A 15000-nucleotide genomic window follows, 5' to 3' on the forward strand; every position below is an offset into this window, starting at 1 on the left:
TTATTATTTCTATTCACATTTTCGAACTCCAAACCATATAAACTTGAATGCTTATGGGATTTAATCATTTTCAGGTGATATGTATTTGTGTAATGAGGGAGGGTGTGGCGAAAGTGAATAACACCTTATATCAAGGTGTGCATAATTATTAGGCAGCCTCATTACCTCAGGTAAAATGGGCCAAAAAATAAATTTAACTGACACTGAAAAGCCAAAAATGTAAAATGCCTTTCAGACGGATGCGACACTCTTTAAATAGCTAAACTATTGAGGTGTGACCACCGGACATTCAAACGTTTTGTTGCGAATAATCAACTGGGGTGCAAAAAACGCATGGGGAAGAAAAGGCGCAAATTAACTGCAAAAGACTTGAGAAGAATTAAACGTCAAACTACCAGGAACCCATTATCCTCTAGTGCCACCGTATTCCAGAACTGCAACCTACCTGGAGTGTTCAGAAGTACAAGGTGTCAAGTGCTCAGAGACATGGCCAAGGTCAAGAAGACTGAAACAAGACCACCACTGAATAAGATTCACAAGTTCAAGCGTCAAGATTGGGCAAAGAAATACCTGAAGACAGATTTTTCAAAGGTTTTATGGACAGATGAAATGAAAGTGACTCTTGATGGACCCGTGGCTGGATCAGTAATGGACACAGGGCACCACTTTGAGTCAGGTGCCAGCAAGGTGAAGGAGGGGTACTGGTATGGGCTGCTATCATTGAGGATGAGGTAGTTGGACCTTTTCGGGTTGAAGATGGACTGAAACTCAACTCCCAAACCTACTGCCAGTTTCTGGAAGATTCTTTCGTCAAACAGTGGTACAGGAAGTAGTCCTCAGCATTCTAGAAGGACATGATCTTTATGCAGGACAATGCTCCATCACATGCATCCAAGTACTCATGGCAGTTATTTAAAATAAGGGTGGCTATATTGGTCACTGAATATTTTTGAAAGGCCAAAAATGTTATAGAATTGTCATTGTGTGATACTTATCTGTTACACTTACTCTAAAAATTGAGAATAAACAACTGAGTTGAGATAAATTATTTTTGTAATTTAGTTGGCTAATAATTGTGCACACATATATTTCCCTGAGAAAGACAAAACTCACTTCTCCTTTGTTAAACATTCAGGTTTGAGGTTCAATAACATTTTGGATTGACTGAGAGCATTGTGTTTGTTCAACAATAAAATTAATCCAGAGGAATACAATTTGCCTAATAATTGTGCACGCAGTGTATACAGGGTGTTACGGTACCGAGTCAATGTGGAGGCTATATACAGGGTGTTACGGTACAGAGTCAGTGTGGAGGCTATATACAGGGTGTTACGGTACCGAGTCAATGTGGACGCTATATACAGGGGGTACCGGTACAGAGTCAATGTGGAGGCTATATACAGGGGGTACAGGTACAGAGTCAATGTGGAGGCTATATACAGGGGGTACCGGTACAGAGTCAATGTGGAGGCTATATACAGGGGGTACCGGTACAGAGTCAATGTGGAGGCTATATACAGGGGGTACAGGTACAGAGTCAATGTGGAGGCTATATACAGGGGGTACCGGTACAGAGTCAATGTGGAGCTATATACAGGGGGTACAGGTACAGAGTCAATGTGGAGGCTATATACAGGGGGTACCGGTACAGAGTCAATGTGGAGGCTATATACAGGGGGTACAGGTACAGAGTCAATGTGGAGGCTATATACAGGGGGTACCGGTACAGAGTCAATGTGGCGGCTATATACAGGGGGTACAGGTACAGAGTCAATGTGGAGGCTATATACAGGGGGTACCGGTACAGAGTCAATGTGGAGGCTATATACAGGGGGGGTACCGGTACAGAGTCAATGTGGAGGCTATACACAGGGGGGGTACCGGTACAGAGTCAATGTGGAGGCTATATACAGGGGGGTACCGGTACAGAGTCAGTGTGCTGGGGTACAGGTTAGTTGAGGTAATTTGTACATGTAGGTAGGGGTGAAGTGACTATGCATAGATAATAAACAGCGAGTAGCAGCAGTGTAAAAACAAAACTGATTCTTACAGACACGCGAACAAACTGATTTATACACACACTGAACCGTCACATAAACTGACACACACACACACACACACACACACACACACACACACACACACACACACACACACACACACACACACACACGTCACACTGAGAAGAGAGGGGATGACAGCAGGGGAGAGCACAGGCTGCGCCTTTCCCCATCAAATGCATTTCCTCTATCCAATGATAGTCTGCCTGATAACTTTAAATTGCAAACTAGGTATCTCCCCCCCCTCATCCCAGATGGGGAGTTGGCATAACCCGTGGCATACTATAGAAAGAACAACGATCCCTCGCTGTTATGAACATGATTCATCCGAATAAAATCTCTCTTCCATAATCATCTGTCTGCCGCTCTCTCATCCACCCTGATACCTAACAGACAGACAGCTCCAGAGACTTCCTGCTTTACAGGAGGTGAAATGACTCAGAGGGAAAGTCAGACATCCAGAGGCAGAGTTGAAGTTTTTCTATATGTAACAATATATAACCTTATCTCAATCTACAAGTTCATACAGGTATCACAGATTCAATTGGATGAAAATGCCAAGCACACAGGCATACACCTTCATAGATTCACATTATGCCAAGCACACAGGCATACACCTTCATATATTCACATTATGCCAAGCACACAGGCATACACCTTCATATATTCACATTATGCCAAGCACACAGGCATACACCTTCATATATTCACATTATGCCAAGCACACAGGCATACACCTTCATATATTCACATTATGCCAAGCACACAGGCATACACCTTCATATATTCACATTATGCCAACTGAACATATGGCACGTAACAGGAAAGGAACCAAAGAAAATGGAGTGGGGCTACCAATGTTTGAGTTATCAACATTTCTATTCAGTTCTCTGTATTGTGCGTTCTTTACCAGACTGAGTAACTAAAAGTAACTAAAGTAACTAAACTTACTTCTCTGGCAGTGGTTCTGAGTCCAGCAGCGCTCTCCAAATTGTCCGTTGATGGTGGTCTGGGGGCAGGTGGTCTTCCCCTGGGCCGTGCCTGGACAGACGTCCCCACACTCTTGGTTGTTCTTATTGGACACGATGTAGTTGTCCTCCACCGTGTCCAGGATCTTGGACCAGTCCAGGGTAGAGAGGTAGCAGAGGTCCGGGTTCTTCTCCAACCTCACGGCTCCTCTAGTGATGTTCATGAGGCTGTGGAGCCCCAGCTCCTTCAGGTGCACCATCTCAAACAGAACCAGGGCGTAGTTGAAGAACAGGTTGTTGCCTCGGATCACCGTCAGGTTGGGGAACAGGTCGCTGAGGGATTCCAGACCGTAGACCCTGAACAGGAGGAGGTAGTCGGTGACCACGGTCAGCTTGGGGTAGCTGATTCCCCTAAAGTCCTTAGTCTTGAACATGAGGAGGATCTTCAAGTGGCCCTCGATTACCGTGCAGTTCTCTAACAACTGCAGGTTGGTCACGTTGTTACGGATGTCCTTACTCTGACAGACTGGAGAAGAGAGAAGAGGAGACATGTCAGTAACCATCTTGATAAGCAGTGGTTCATTGAATGACAGTAATAAAAGTTGCAGTAACGTCGGTTAGTGTTGGTTTTAAGACACACGGGTGAGTGTAAAATAAAAATAAAGAATACAAGCGGGAGATACCATCATTGCCTTCCCTCTTCCAGCTACAACCATGAAACACAAATATTTTACACACAAGAGAATCAAGCCATTCATAGGGCCGCTGCATTCTCTTAGATAGCTACTGCACGGCACCGCTTGGATTGGACTGCATTTCCCCTCAGTTAAAGTTACAGACTCTTACCTGAATTAACAGGCATCAAAGAGCTAATTTCACAAATTAACTTTTAACAAGCAACACCTGTTAATAGAAATGCATTCCAGGTGACTACCTCATGAAGCTGGTTGAGAGAATGCCAAGAGTGCGCAAAAGCTGTCATCAAGGCAAAGGGTGGCTACTTTGTACAATGTCAAATATAAAATCTATTTTGATTAACATTTTTTTGGTTACTACATGATTCCATGTGTTATTTCATAGTTTTGATGTCTTCACTATTATTCTACAATGTAGAATATATATATATATATATATATTAGCAGAAATGTATGTATGTACATTTCAGGATGTACATACACACACACACACACACTTTTTTTTAAAGATAATCTTCCTTTATTACTTTCTAACCCTACCACCTGTCCCTTAATTGGAGTAAAATAGTGAACAACAACCCTTAGGCTTCTACCTCCATCTTATAAATACTATATACATTTTACGGGTACAGTCTATTGTACAATAGTTATATTTTCTTTGTTTTTACTCCTGTCCTTCCTCTAACCTCACCCAGCTATTTCTATCACAAAAGTTATGAATCTATATAGGTTTTACGGACACAGTATGTTTTACATTAGTTATCTTGTTGTTATTAGTCCCAGCCTTCAGCTCCATTCAACCCCTCCCATCTATCTCTTAACACCATCCATATTGGATTTATATTTGCCATATATTTGTCAACTGTGCTGTGATGTTTTACAAAAGTTCTGAACCTTTCTATTCTCATAATTTCTACAGATTGTAAATTAAACATTTTGCTAAAAGTATTATTATATTATTGATCGATTGACTATGACTTTTCAAATTACCCAGTATAGCTATCTGCAGCGTTAGCTCCAGGTAAATATTGCAATTCTTCAGCCATTCCTGGAGCTGTGACCAAAAACATGCTACATATGGACAGTACCAAAACAAATGATCTAATGATTCTGTCTCTTCACAGCAACATCTGCAGACCTGGGAAGGTTGGATCCCCCATATATAACATTCTATTGGTTGCAAGAATTTTGTATAATAATTTAAATAAATAAATTATACGTTTTTTATTTTATTTATCACAATTTTCTTTAACCAATTATGGTCTATAATGCAGGGCCGACAGACAAGTTCCCTACTTTTTCCCACTTCCACTTTCCTTTTACATTTTCTGCGGTAATGCTGCAATTAGTTGGTTGTAATTTTGGGTAGAGCAGACATTTCCATATATTTTTGTTAGATGCATGTGTGACAACTCCACCAGTCATATTTACGATATAATTTACAAAGATTATACTTTTTTAAACAGTTTTTCAAAAATGTATGTTTTTTTTTAATCTATTAGTATATTTGAGTTTAACCACAATATTTGCTGTATTATTTATGTTTTTAACTGAGGGAATAAATTGAAATTGCAACCAAGTTTCTATGGCTTGTTTTAAAAATAGCACTATTTGGGAGATGATTTCCTTTTCAAACAACTGAGAGTGAGAGGTTGTAATCTGAATAAAGGGAAAAGGGGCCATTCTTAAACATTGGGTGAGACATTCTTATTAATTTGCTAGAGAACCAGTTCGGATTTAAGTCAAACTTTCTGTATGACTGAAGCCTTTAATGACAGGGTTAATGCTTTAATGTTTTATAATTTCTGCCCTCTATATTCATTCATTTTGTCTGGCTTGCTGTTCCAAATAAAACGGAATATTTTTTTCTCATATAATGTAAATAACTGTTCGCTAGGTATTTTTAAGACCATAAGCAAATAGGTAAAATGGTATATGACTAAAGAGTTAATCAGGATGATTTTTCAACAAATAGACAGGTATTTTCCTTTCCGTGGTCACAAGATCTTATCCATTTGTGCTAAGCTTCTATAAAATGTATTGGAGTGAGATCATTTATTTATTTTGCGATATGTATACAGAGTATATCCATATCACCATCAGACCATTTTATTGGTAAACTACACAGTAATGTAAAAGTTTTATTTTTTAGTGATCCAGTAAGTAATATAGTACACTGATCATAATTTGGTTGTAATCCAGAGAGGCTAGAAAAAGTATCTAGATCCTCTTTGAGGCTGTGGAGGGATCCAAGTTGTGGATTTAAAAGAAAACATGAATCAGTTGATAGTCGGATCTGATTTTAATAGCTAACATTTCGATGGCCATAATAAATAGCTATGCCGATATTGGACAATTAGAAAAGTCATTAGAAAAGTCTCTGGTACACTTATTTACTTAGTGTTGTTTACACTGTTCAGAAAAAAATGATAATATTGTAATCTAACAGCAACTGTTTGGAACACATAATACTTGCTACTCTACCCTACATTTTCTGGACCTCCAGTAGTTATCACAACTAAGCCAAAATGTCTTCTACAGTTCCGAATTCTCCTTTCCCTCCTGAGCAAACAGTAATCATTCGCCCGTTTCCAGTTTCTTTTCCACGTCCATTTTGCTGTCGACAGTATGTGTTCTGAGTGTGTTATAACCAATGTATTGACGCGATTCTGACAGGCTATAGGTCAGGCCCTATTGGTCTCTATTGCTTACACGTTTCACGTAAAGAAAACCAGGGTTGAGAGAATAGGGAATTTTTTTGTATACAAATGAGGGATTTCGTAACAGAGCTTACAGTCAAAAACAAGTAAGAAACTAAATTGGCTGTAATGATGTAGCAGCTTCAGCACGGACAGCGCAATAAACACTTCCTGTGCTGTGGTGCCTTTCCGCTGCAGTAGGGAGGAGAGAGACAACGTGGTGCCTTTCCGCTGCAGTAGGGAGGAGAGAGACAACGTGGTGCCTTTCCGCTGCAGTAGAGAGGAGAGCGAGACGATGTGCTCCAGGCACTCGCTGTAAATATTTTTTTAACACAGTGTGACCATCAGGCTGGGCTCTTTGTGTAATTTGTGTGTCTTGATTATTGAATCAAACAGTGTGCTTAAAGCATCAGACAAGATCAGTGCATATTGTAGTTGATTTTACATGCCTATATTTGTCAATATATGGACAAAAACTAGTTTAACCTGTTATGGATAGGGGGCAGTATTTTCGGATAAAAAAACATACCCGATTTAATCTGTTTATTACTCCTGCCCAGAAATTTGAATATGCATATAATTGTTTGATTTGGATAGAAAACACCCTACAGTTTCTAAAACTGTTTGAATGGTGTCTGTGAGTATAACAGAACTCATATGGCAGGCAAAAACCTGAGAAGATTCTGAACAGGAAGTGGCCTGTCTGACAAGTTGTTGTTCATCTTGGCTCTTTTTATTGAAGACTGAGGATCTTTGCTGTAACGTGACACTTCCTACGGCTCCCATAGGCTCTCAGAGCCCGGGAAAAAGCTGAATGATATCGAGGCAGCCTCTGGCTGAAACACATTATCGCGTTTGGCAAGTGGCCGATCAGAGGACAATGGGCTTAGGCGCGTGCACGAGTCGACCCCGTGCTTTATTTTCTTTCCTCTTTTTACCTAAACGCAGATTCCCGGTCGGAATATTATCGCTTTTTTACGAGAAAAATGGCATAAAAATTGATTTTAAACAGCGGTTGACATGCTTCGAAGTACGGTAATGGAATATTTAGACATTTTTTGTCACGAAACGCGCCGGCACGTCACCCTTCGTTACCCTTCGGATAGTGTCGTGAACGCACGAACAAAACGCCGGTATTTGGATATAACTATGGATTATTTGGAACCAAACCAACATTTGTTGTTGAAGTAGAAATCCTGGGAGTGCATTCTGACGAAGAACAGCAAAGGTAATCCAATTTTTCTTATAGTAAATCTGAGTTTGGTGAGTACCAAACTTGGTGGGTGTCAAAATAGCTAGCCGTGATGGCTGGGCTATCTACTCAGAATATTGCAAAATGTGCTTTCACCGAAAAGCTATTTTAAAATCGGACATAGCGAGTGCATAGAGGAGTTCTGTATCTATAATTCTTAAAATAATTGTTATGTTTTTTGTGAACGTTTATCGTGAGTAATTTAGTAAATTCACCGGAAGTGTTCGGTGGGAATGCTAGTTCTGAACGTCACATGCTAATGTAAAAAGCTGTTTTTTGATATAAATATGAACTTGATTGAACAAAACATGCATGTATTGTATAACATAATGTCCTAGGAGTGTCATCTGATGAAGATCATCAAAGGTTAGTGCTGCATTTAGCTGTGGTTTTGGTTTTTGTGACATTATATGCTTGCTTGAAAAATGGGTGTCTGATTATTTCTGGCTGGGTACTCTCCAGACATAATCTAATGTTTTGCTTTCGTTGTAAAGCCTTTTTGAAATCGGACAGTGTGGTTAGATAAAAGAGAGTCTTGTCTTTAAAATGGTGTAAAATAGTCATATGTTTGAAAAATTGAAGTTTTCGGATTTTCGAGGAGATGTATTTCGCGCCACGCCCTATCATTGGATATTGGAGTGGTGTTCCGCTAGCGGAACATCTAGATGTAAGAGGTTAAATATGTCAACCAATCGTTTGCTTGAAAGAACAGGACGACTTTCGGTCGACCAATATAAGTCGGGGACAGCCATAATATAAAGCCTCAAAGCTTTACCAGGAATAAAAGCCTGGAAAGCAACTTTTCATAATCTATACTGAACAAAAATATAAACGCAACATGTAAAGTGTCGGTCCCACGTTTCAGAAGCTGAAATAAAAGATCCCAGAAATGTTCTATATGCACAGAAATCTTATTTCACTCAAATTCTGTGCACAAATTACTTTACATCCCTGTTAGTGAGCATTTTTCCTTTGCCAAGATAATCCATCCACCTGACAGGTGTGGCATATCAAGAAGCTGATTAAACAGCATGATCATTACACAGGTGCACCTTTTACTGTGGACAAAAAAAGGCCACTCTAAAATGTGCAGTTTTGTCACAACACAATGACACAGATGTCTCAAGTTAAGGGAGCGTGCAATTGATATGCTGACTGCAGGAATGTCCACCAGAGCTATTGCCAGAGAATGTAATATTAATTTCTCTACCATAAGCCTCCTCCTACGTCGTTTTAGAGAATGTGGCAGTACGTCCAACCAGCCTCACAACCGCAGACCACGTGTAATCACACCAACCCAGTACCTACACATCTGGCTGCTTCACCTGTGGCATCGTCTGAGACCAGTCACCCGGACAGCTGATGAAACTGTGGGTTTGCACAACCAAAGAATTTCTGCACAAACTGTCAGAAACCATCTCAGGGAAGCACATCTGCATGCCAGTCGTCCACACCAGGGTCTTGACCTGACTGCAGTTCAGCATCGTAACCGACTTCAGTGGGCAAATGCTCACCTTCAATGGCCACTGGCACACTGGAGAAGTGTGCTCTTCATGGATGAATTCTCGTTTCAACTGTACCGGGCAGATGGCAGACAGCGTGTATGGCGTCGAGTGAGCAAGCGGTTTGCTGATGTCCCTTGGTGGTGGTGGGGTTATAGTATGGGCAGGCATAAGCTACAGACAACAAACAAAATTCAATTTTATGGATGGCAATTTGAATGCGCAGAGATACCGTGACGAGATCCTCAAGCCCATTGTCGTGCCATTTCACCTTCAGCCATCACCTCATGTTTCAGCATGATAAACACACGATCCTTTGTCGCATCTGTACACAATTCCTGGAAGCTGAAAATGTCCCAGTTCTTCCATGGCCTGCATACTCACCAGACATGTCACCCATTGAGCATGTTTGGGATGCTCTGGATTGACGTGTACGACAGCGTGTTCCAGTTCCTGCCAATATCCAGCAACTACACACAGCCATTGAAGAGGAGTGAAAGAATATTCCACAGGCCACAATCAACAGCCTGATCAACTCTATGCAAAGGAGATGTGTCGCGCTGCATGAGGCAAATGGTGGTCACACCAGATACTGACTGGTTTTCTGATCCACGCCCCTACCTTTAAGGTTTCTGTGACAAACAGATGCATATCTGTATTCCCAGTCATGTGAAATCCATAGATTAGGGCCTAAAGAATGTATTTCAATTGACTGATTTCCTTATATGAACTGTAGTTCAGTAAATTGTTCAATGTTACGTTTATGTTTTTGTTCAGTGAGGCTGAGTTGAGCTGGGCACACTGCAGTGTTGATGGGGAGGGAAGGAATGGAGAATTCATTATCACAGAAAGATTATCTTCAACCACACCCACCCCCCCACAGCACACACACACCCACAGACCGCAGTACACACACACACACCCACAGAGCACACACCCACACACAAACACCCCCCCAGTACACACCCACACCGCAGTACACACACGCCCCAGTACACACACACACACACACACTCCGTAGCACACAAAAACACCCCAGTACCCACCAACCCACACACACCGCAGTACACACACACACACACACCCCAGTACACACCCACACCAGCCCCAGTACACACGCCCCAGTACACAAACACGCAGTACACACACACCCCCCCAGTACACACACACACATACACCCAGTACACACACACCCCAGCTCCACAACCCAGTACACACACACCCACACCCCAGTACACAAACACACCCCCCCAAAACTACACACACACTTAAACAAACCAGTACACACACAAACCAGTACACACAGCCCAACCAACCCACCCACTACACACACACACCAGTACACACACACACACACACACACACACACACACCCACCAACCACACAAACAGTACACACACACACACACACACCAGTACACCCACCCACACACATCTACTGTACACCCACACACCCCAGTACACACACACCACCAGTACACACACACACACACACACACACACACCCCAGTACACACACCCACCAACCACACAAACAGTACACACACACCAGTACACCCACCCACACACACGCCAGTACACACACACACACACACGCCAGTACACACACACACACACACACGCCAGTACACACACACACGCCAGTACGCACGCACACACACACACACACACACGCACACACACACCAGTGCACACACACACACACGTACACACACACACACACGTACACACCAGTACAAACACACACACACACACGTACACACCAGTACAAACACACACGTACACACCAGTACACACACACACACACACACACACACACACAGTACACACACACACACACACACACACCAGTACACACACACACACACACACACACAAACCAGTACACACACACACACACACACACACACAAACCAGTACACACACACACACACACACACACACACACACACACACACACACCAGTAAACACACACACACACACACCAGTAAACACACACACACACACCAGTACACACACACACCCCAGTACACACACACACCAGTACACACACACACCAGTACACACACACACACCAGTACACACACACACACACACCAGTACACACACACAACCACACACACACACCAGTACACACACACACACCAGTCACACACACACACACACACACCAGTACACACCAGTACACACACACACACACCAGTACACACACACACACACACACACCAGTACACACACACACACACACACACACACACACACACACACCAGTACACACACACACACACACACACCAGTACACAAACACACACCAATACACACCAGTATACACACACACACACCAGTACACACACACACACACACACACACACACCAGTACACACCCACACCAATACACACACACACACACACACACCAGTACACACACACACACCAGTACACACACACACCAGTACACACACCAGTACACACACCAGTACACACACACACACACACACACACACACACACACACACCAGTACACACACACACACCAGTACACACACACCAGTACACACCCACCCACCAGTACACACACACACACCAGTACACACACACACACACACCAGTACACACCCACCAGTACACACCCACCAGTACACACACACACACACACACCAGTACACACACACCCACCAGTACACACTCACCAGTACACACCCACCAGTACACACACACACACACACACACACCAGTACACACACACACACACACACACCAGTACACACACACACACACACACACCAGTACACACACACACACACACACACACACACACACACACACCAGTACACAAACACACACACACACACACCAGTACACAAACACACACACACACACACACACCAGTACACACACACACACAAACACACACACCCACACCAGTACACACACCCACACACCCACACCAGTACACACACACCCACACACCCACACCAGTACACACACACACACACACACACACACACACACACACACACACACCAGTACACACACCCACCCGAGTACACACACACACCCGTACACACACCCACCCCAGTACACACACACACACACACACACACCAGTACACACACACACCAGTACACACACACACCAGTACACACACACACACCAGTACACACACACACACACCAGTACACACCAGTACACACACACCAGTACACACACACACACCAGTACACACACACACACCAGTACACACACACACACCAGTACACACACACACACCAGTACACACACACACACCCACACCAGTACACACACACCAGTACACACACACACACACACACACACACACACACCCGAGTACACACACACACCCGTACACACACCCACCCCAGTACACACACACACCCCAGTACACACCAGTACACACACACACACCAGTACACACACACACACACACACACACACCAGTACACACCAGTACACACACACACACACACACCAGTACCACACACACACACACCAGTACACACACACACACACACACCAGTACACACACACACACCAGTACACACACACACACACACCAGTACACACACACACAAACCAGTACACACACACACACACACACAAACCAGTACACACACACACACACCAGTACACACAGCCCAACCAACCCACCCACTACACACACACACCAGTACACACACACACACACACACACACACACACACACACACACACACACACACAAAACAGTACACACACACACACACACCAGTACACCCACCCACACACATCTACTGTACACCCACACACCCCAGTGCACACACACACCACCAGTACACACACACACACACACACACACACACCCCAGTACACACACCCACCAACCACACAAACAGTACACACACACCAGTACACCCACCCACACACACGCCAGTACACACACACACACCAGTACACACACACACACACACACACACACACACACGCCAGTACGCACGACACACACACACACACACACGCACACACACACCAGTACACACACACACACGTACACACACACACACACGTACACACCAGTACAAACACACACACACACACGTACACACCAGTACAAACACACACTTACACACCAGTACACACACACACACACACACACACACACACCAGTACACACACACACACACACACCAGTACACACACACACACACACACAACCAGTACACACACACACACACACACACACAACCAGTACACACACACACACACACACACACACACACACACACACACACACACACCAGACACACACACACACACACACCAGTAAACACACACACACACACCAGTACACACACACACCCCAGTACACACACACACACCAGTACACACACACCAGTACACACACACCAGTACACACACACACCAGTACACACACACACACACACCAGTACACACACACACACACCAGTACACACACACAACCACACACACACACCAGTACACACACACACACCAGTACACACACACACACACACCAGTACACACCAGTACACACACACACACACCAGTACACACACACACACCAGTACACACACACACCAGTACACACACACACAAACCAGTACACACACACACACACACACAAACCAGTACACACACACACACACACCAGTACACACAGCCCAACCAACCCACCCACTACACACACACACCAGTACACACACACACACACACACACACACACACACACACACACCAACCACACAAACAGTACACACACACACACACACCAGTACACCCACCCACACACATCTACTGTACACCCACACACCCCAGTACACACACACCACCAGTACACACACACACACACACACACACACACCCCAGTACACACACCCACCAACCACACAAACAGTACACACACACCAGTACACCCACCCACACACACGCCAGTACACACACACACACCAGTACACACACACACACACACACACACGCCAGTACACACACACACGCCAGTACGCACGCACACACACACACACACACACACGCACACACACACCAGTACACACACACACACACGTACACACACACACACACGTACACACCAGTACAAACACACACACACACACGTACACACCAGTACAAACACACACGTACACACCAGTACACACACACACACACACACACACACCAGTACACACACACACACACACACACACACCAGTACACACACACACACACAAACCAGTACACACACACACACACACACACACAAACCAGTACACACACACACACACACACACACACACACACACACACACACACACACACACCAGTACACACACACACACACACACCAGTACACACACACACCCCAGTACACACACACACACCAGTACACACACACCAGTACACACACACCAGTACACACACACACCAGTACACACACACACACACACCAGTACACACACACACACACACCAGTACACACACACAACCACACACACACACACACACACACACACACCAGTACACACACACACACACACCAGTACACACACGCACACACACACACACACCAGTACAACACACACACACACCAGTACACACACACACACACACACACACACACACCAGTACACACACACACACACACACCAGTACACACACACACACACACACACACACACCAGTACACACACACACACCAGTACACACACACACCAGTACACACACACACACACCAGTACACAACACACACACACACACACACCAGTACACACACACACACACACACACACACACACACACCAGTACACACAC

General features: G+C 44.3%; 1 protein-coding gene across 1 annotated transcript in view; it reads right to left on the reverse strand.

Moving 5' to 3' along the window:
- The window catches only part of insrb (insulin receptor b), a 281258-nt gene that overhangs the window by 209316 nt on the left and 56942 nt on the right, over positions 1 to 15000 (reverse strand). Inside the window, exon 2 of the mRNA XM_045687930.1 lies at positions 3012 to 3554. Within this exon, the coding sequence (XP_045543886.1) occupies positions 3012 to 3554 (543 nt within the window). The remainder of the gene's footprint in view (positions 1 to 3011; positions 3555 to 15000) is intronic.

Source organism: Salmo salar, chromosome ssa10, assembly GCF_905237065.1.
Source record: "Salmo salar chromosome ssa10, Ssal_v3.1, whole genome shotgun sequence".
Lineage (NCBI taxonomy): Eukaryota > Metazoa > Chordata > Actinopteri > Salmoniformes > Salmonidae > Salmo > Salmo salar.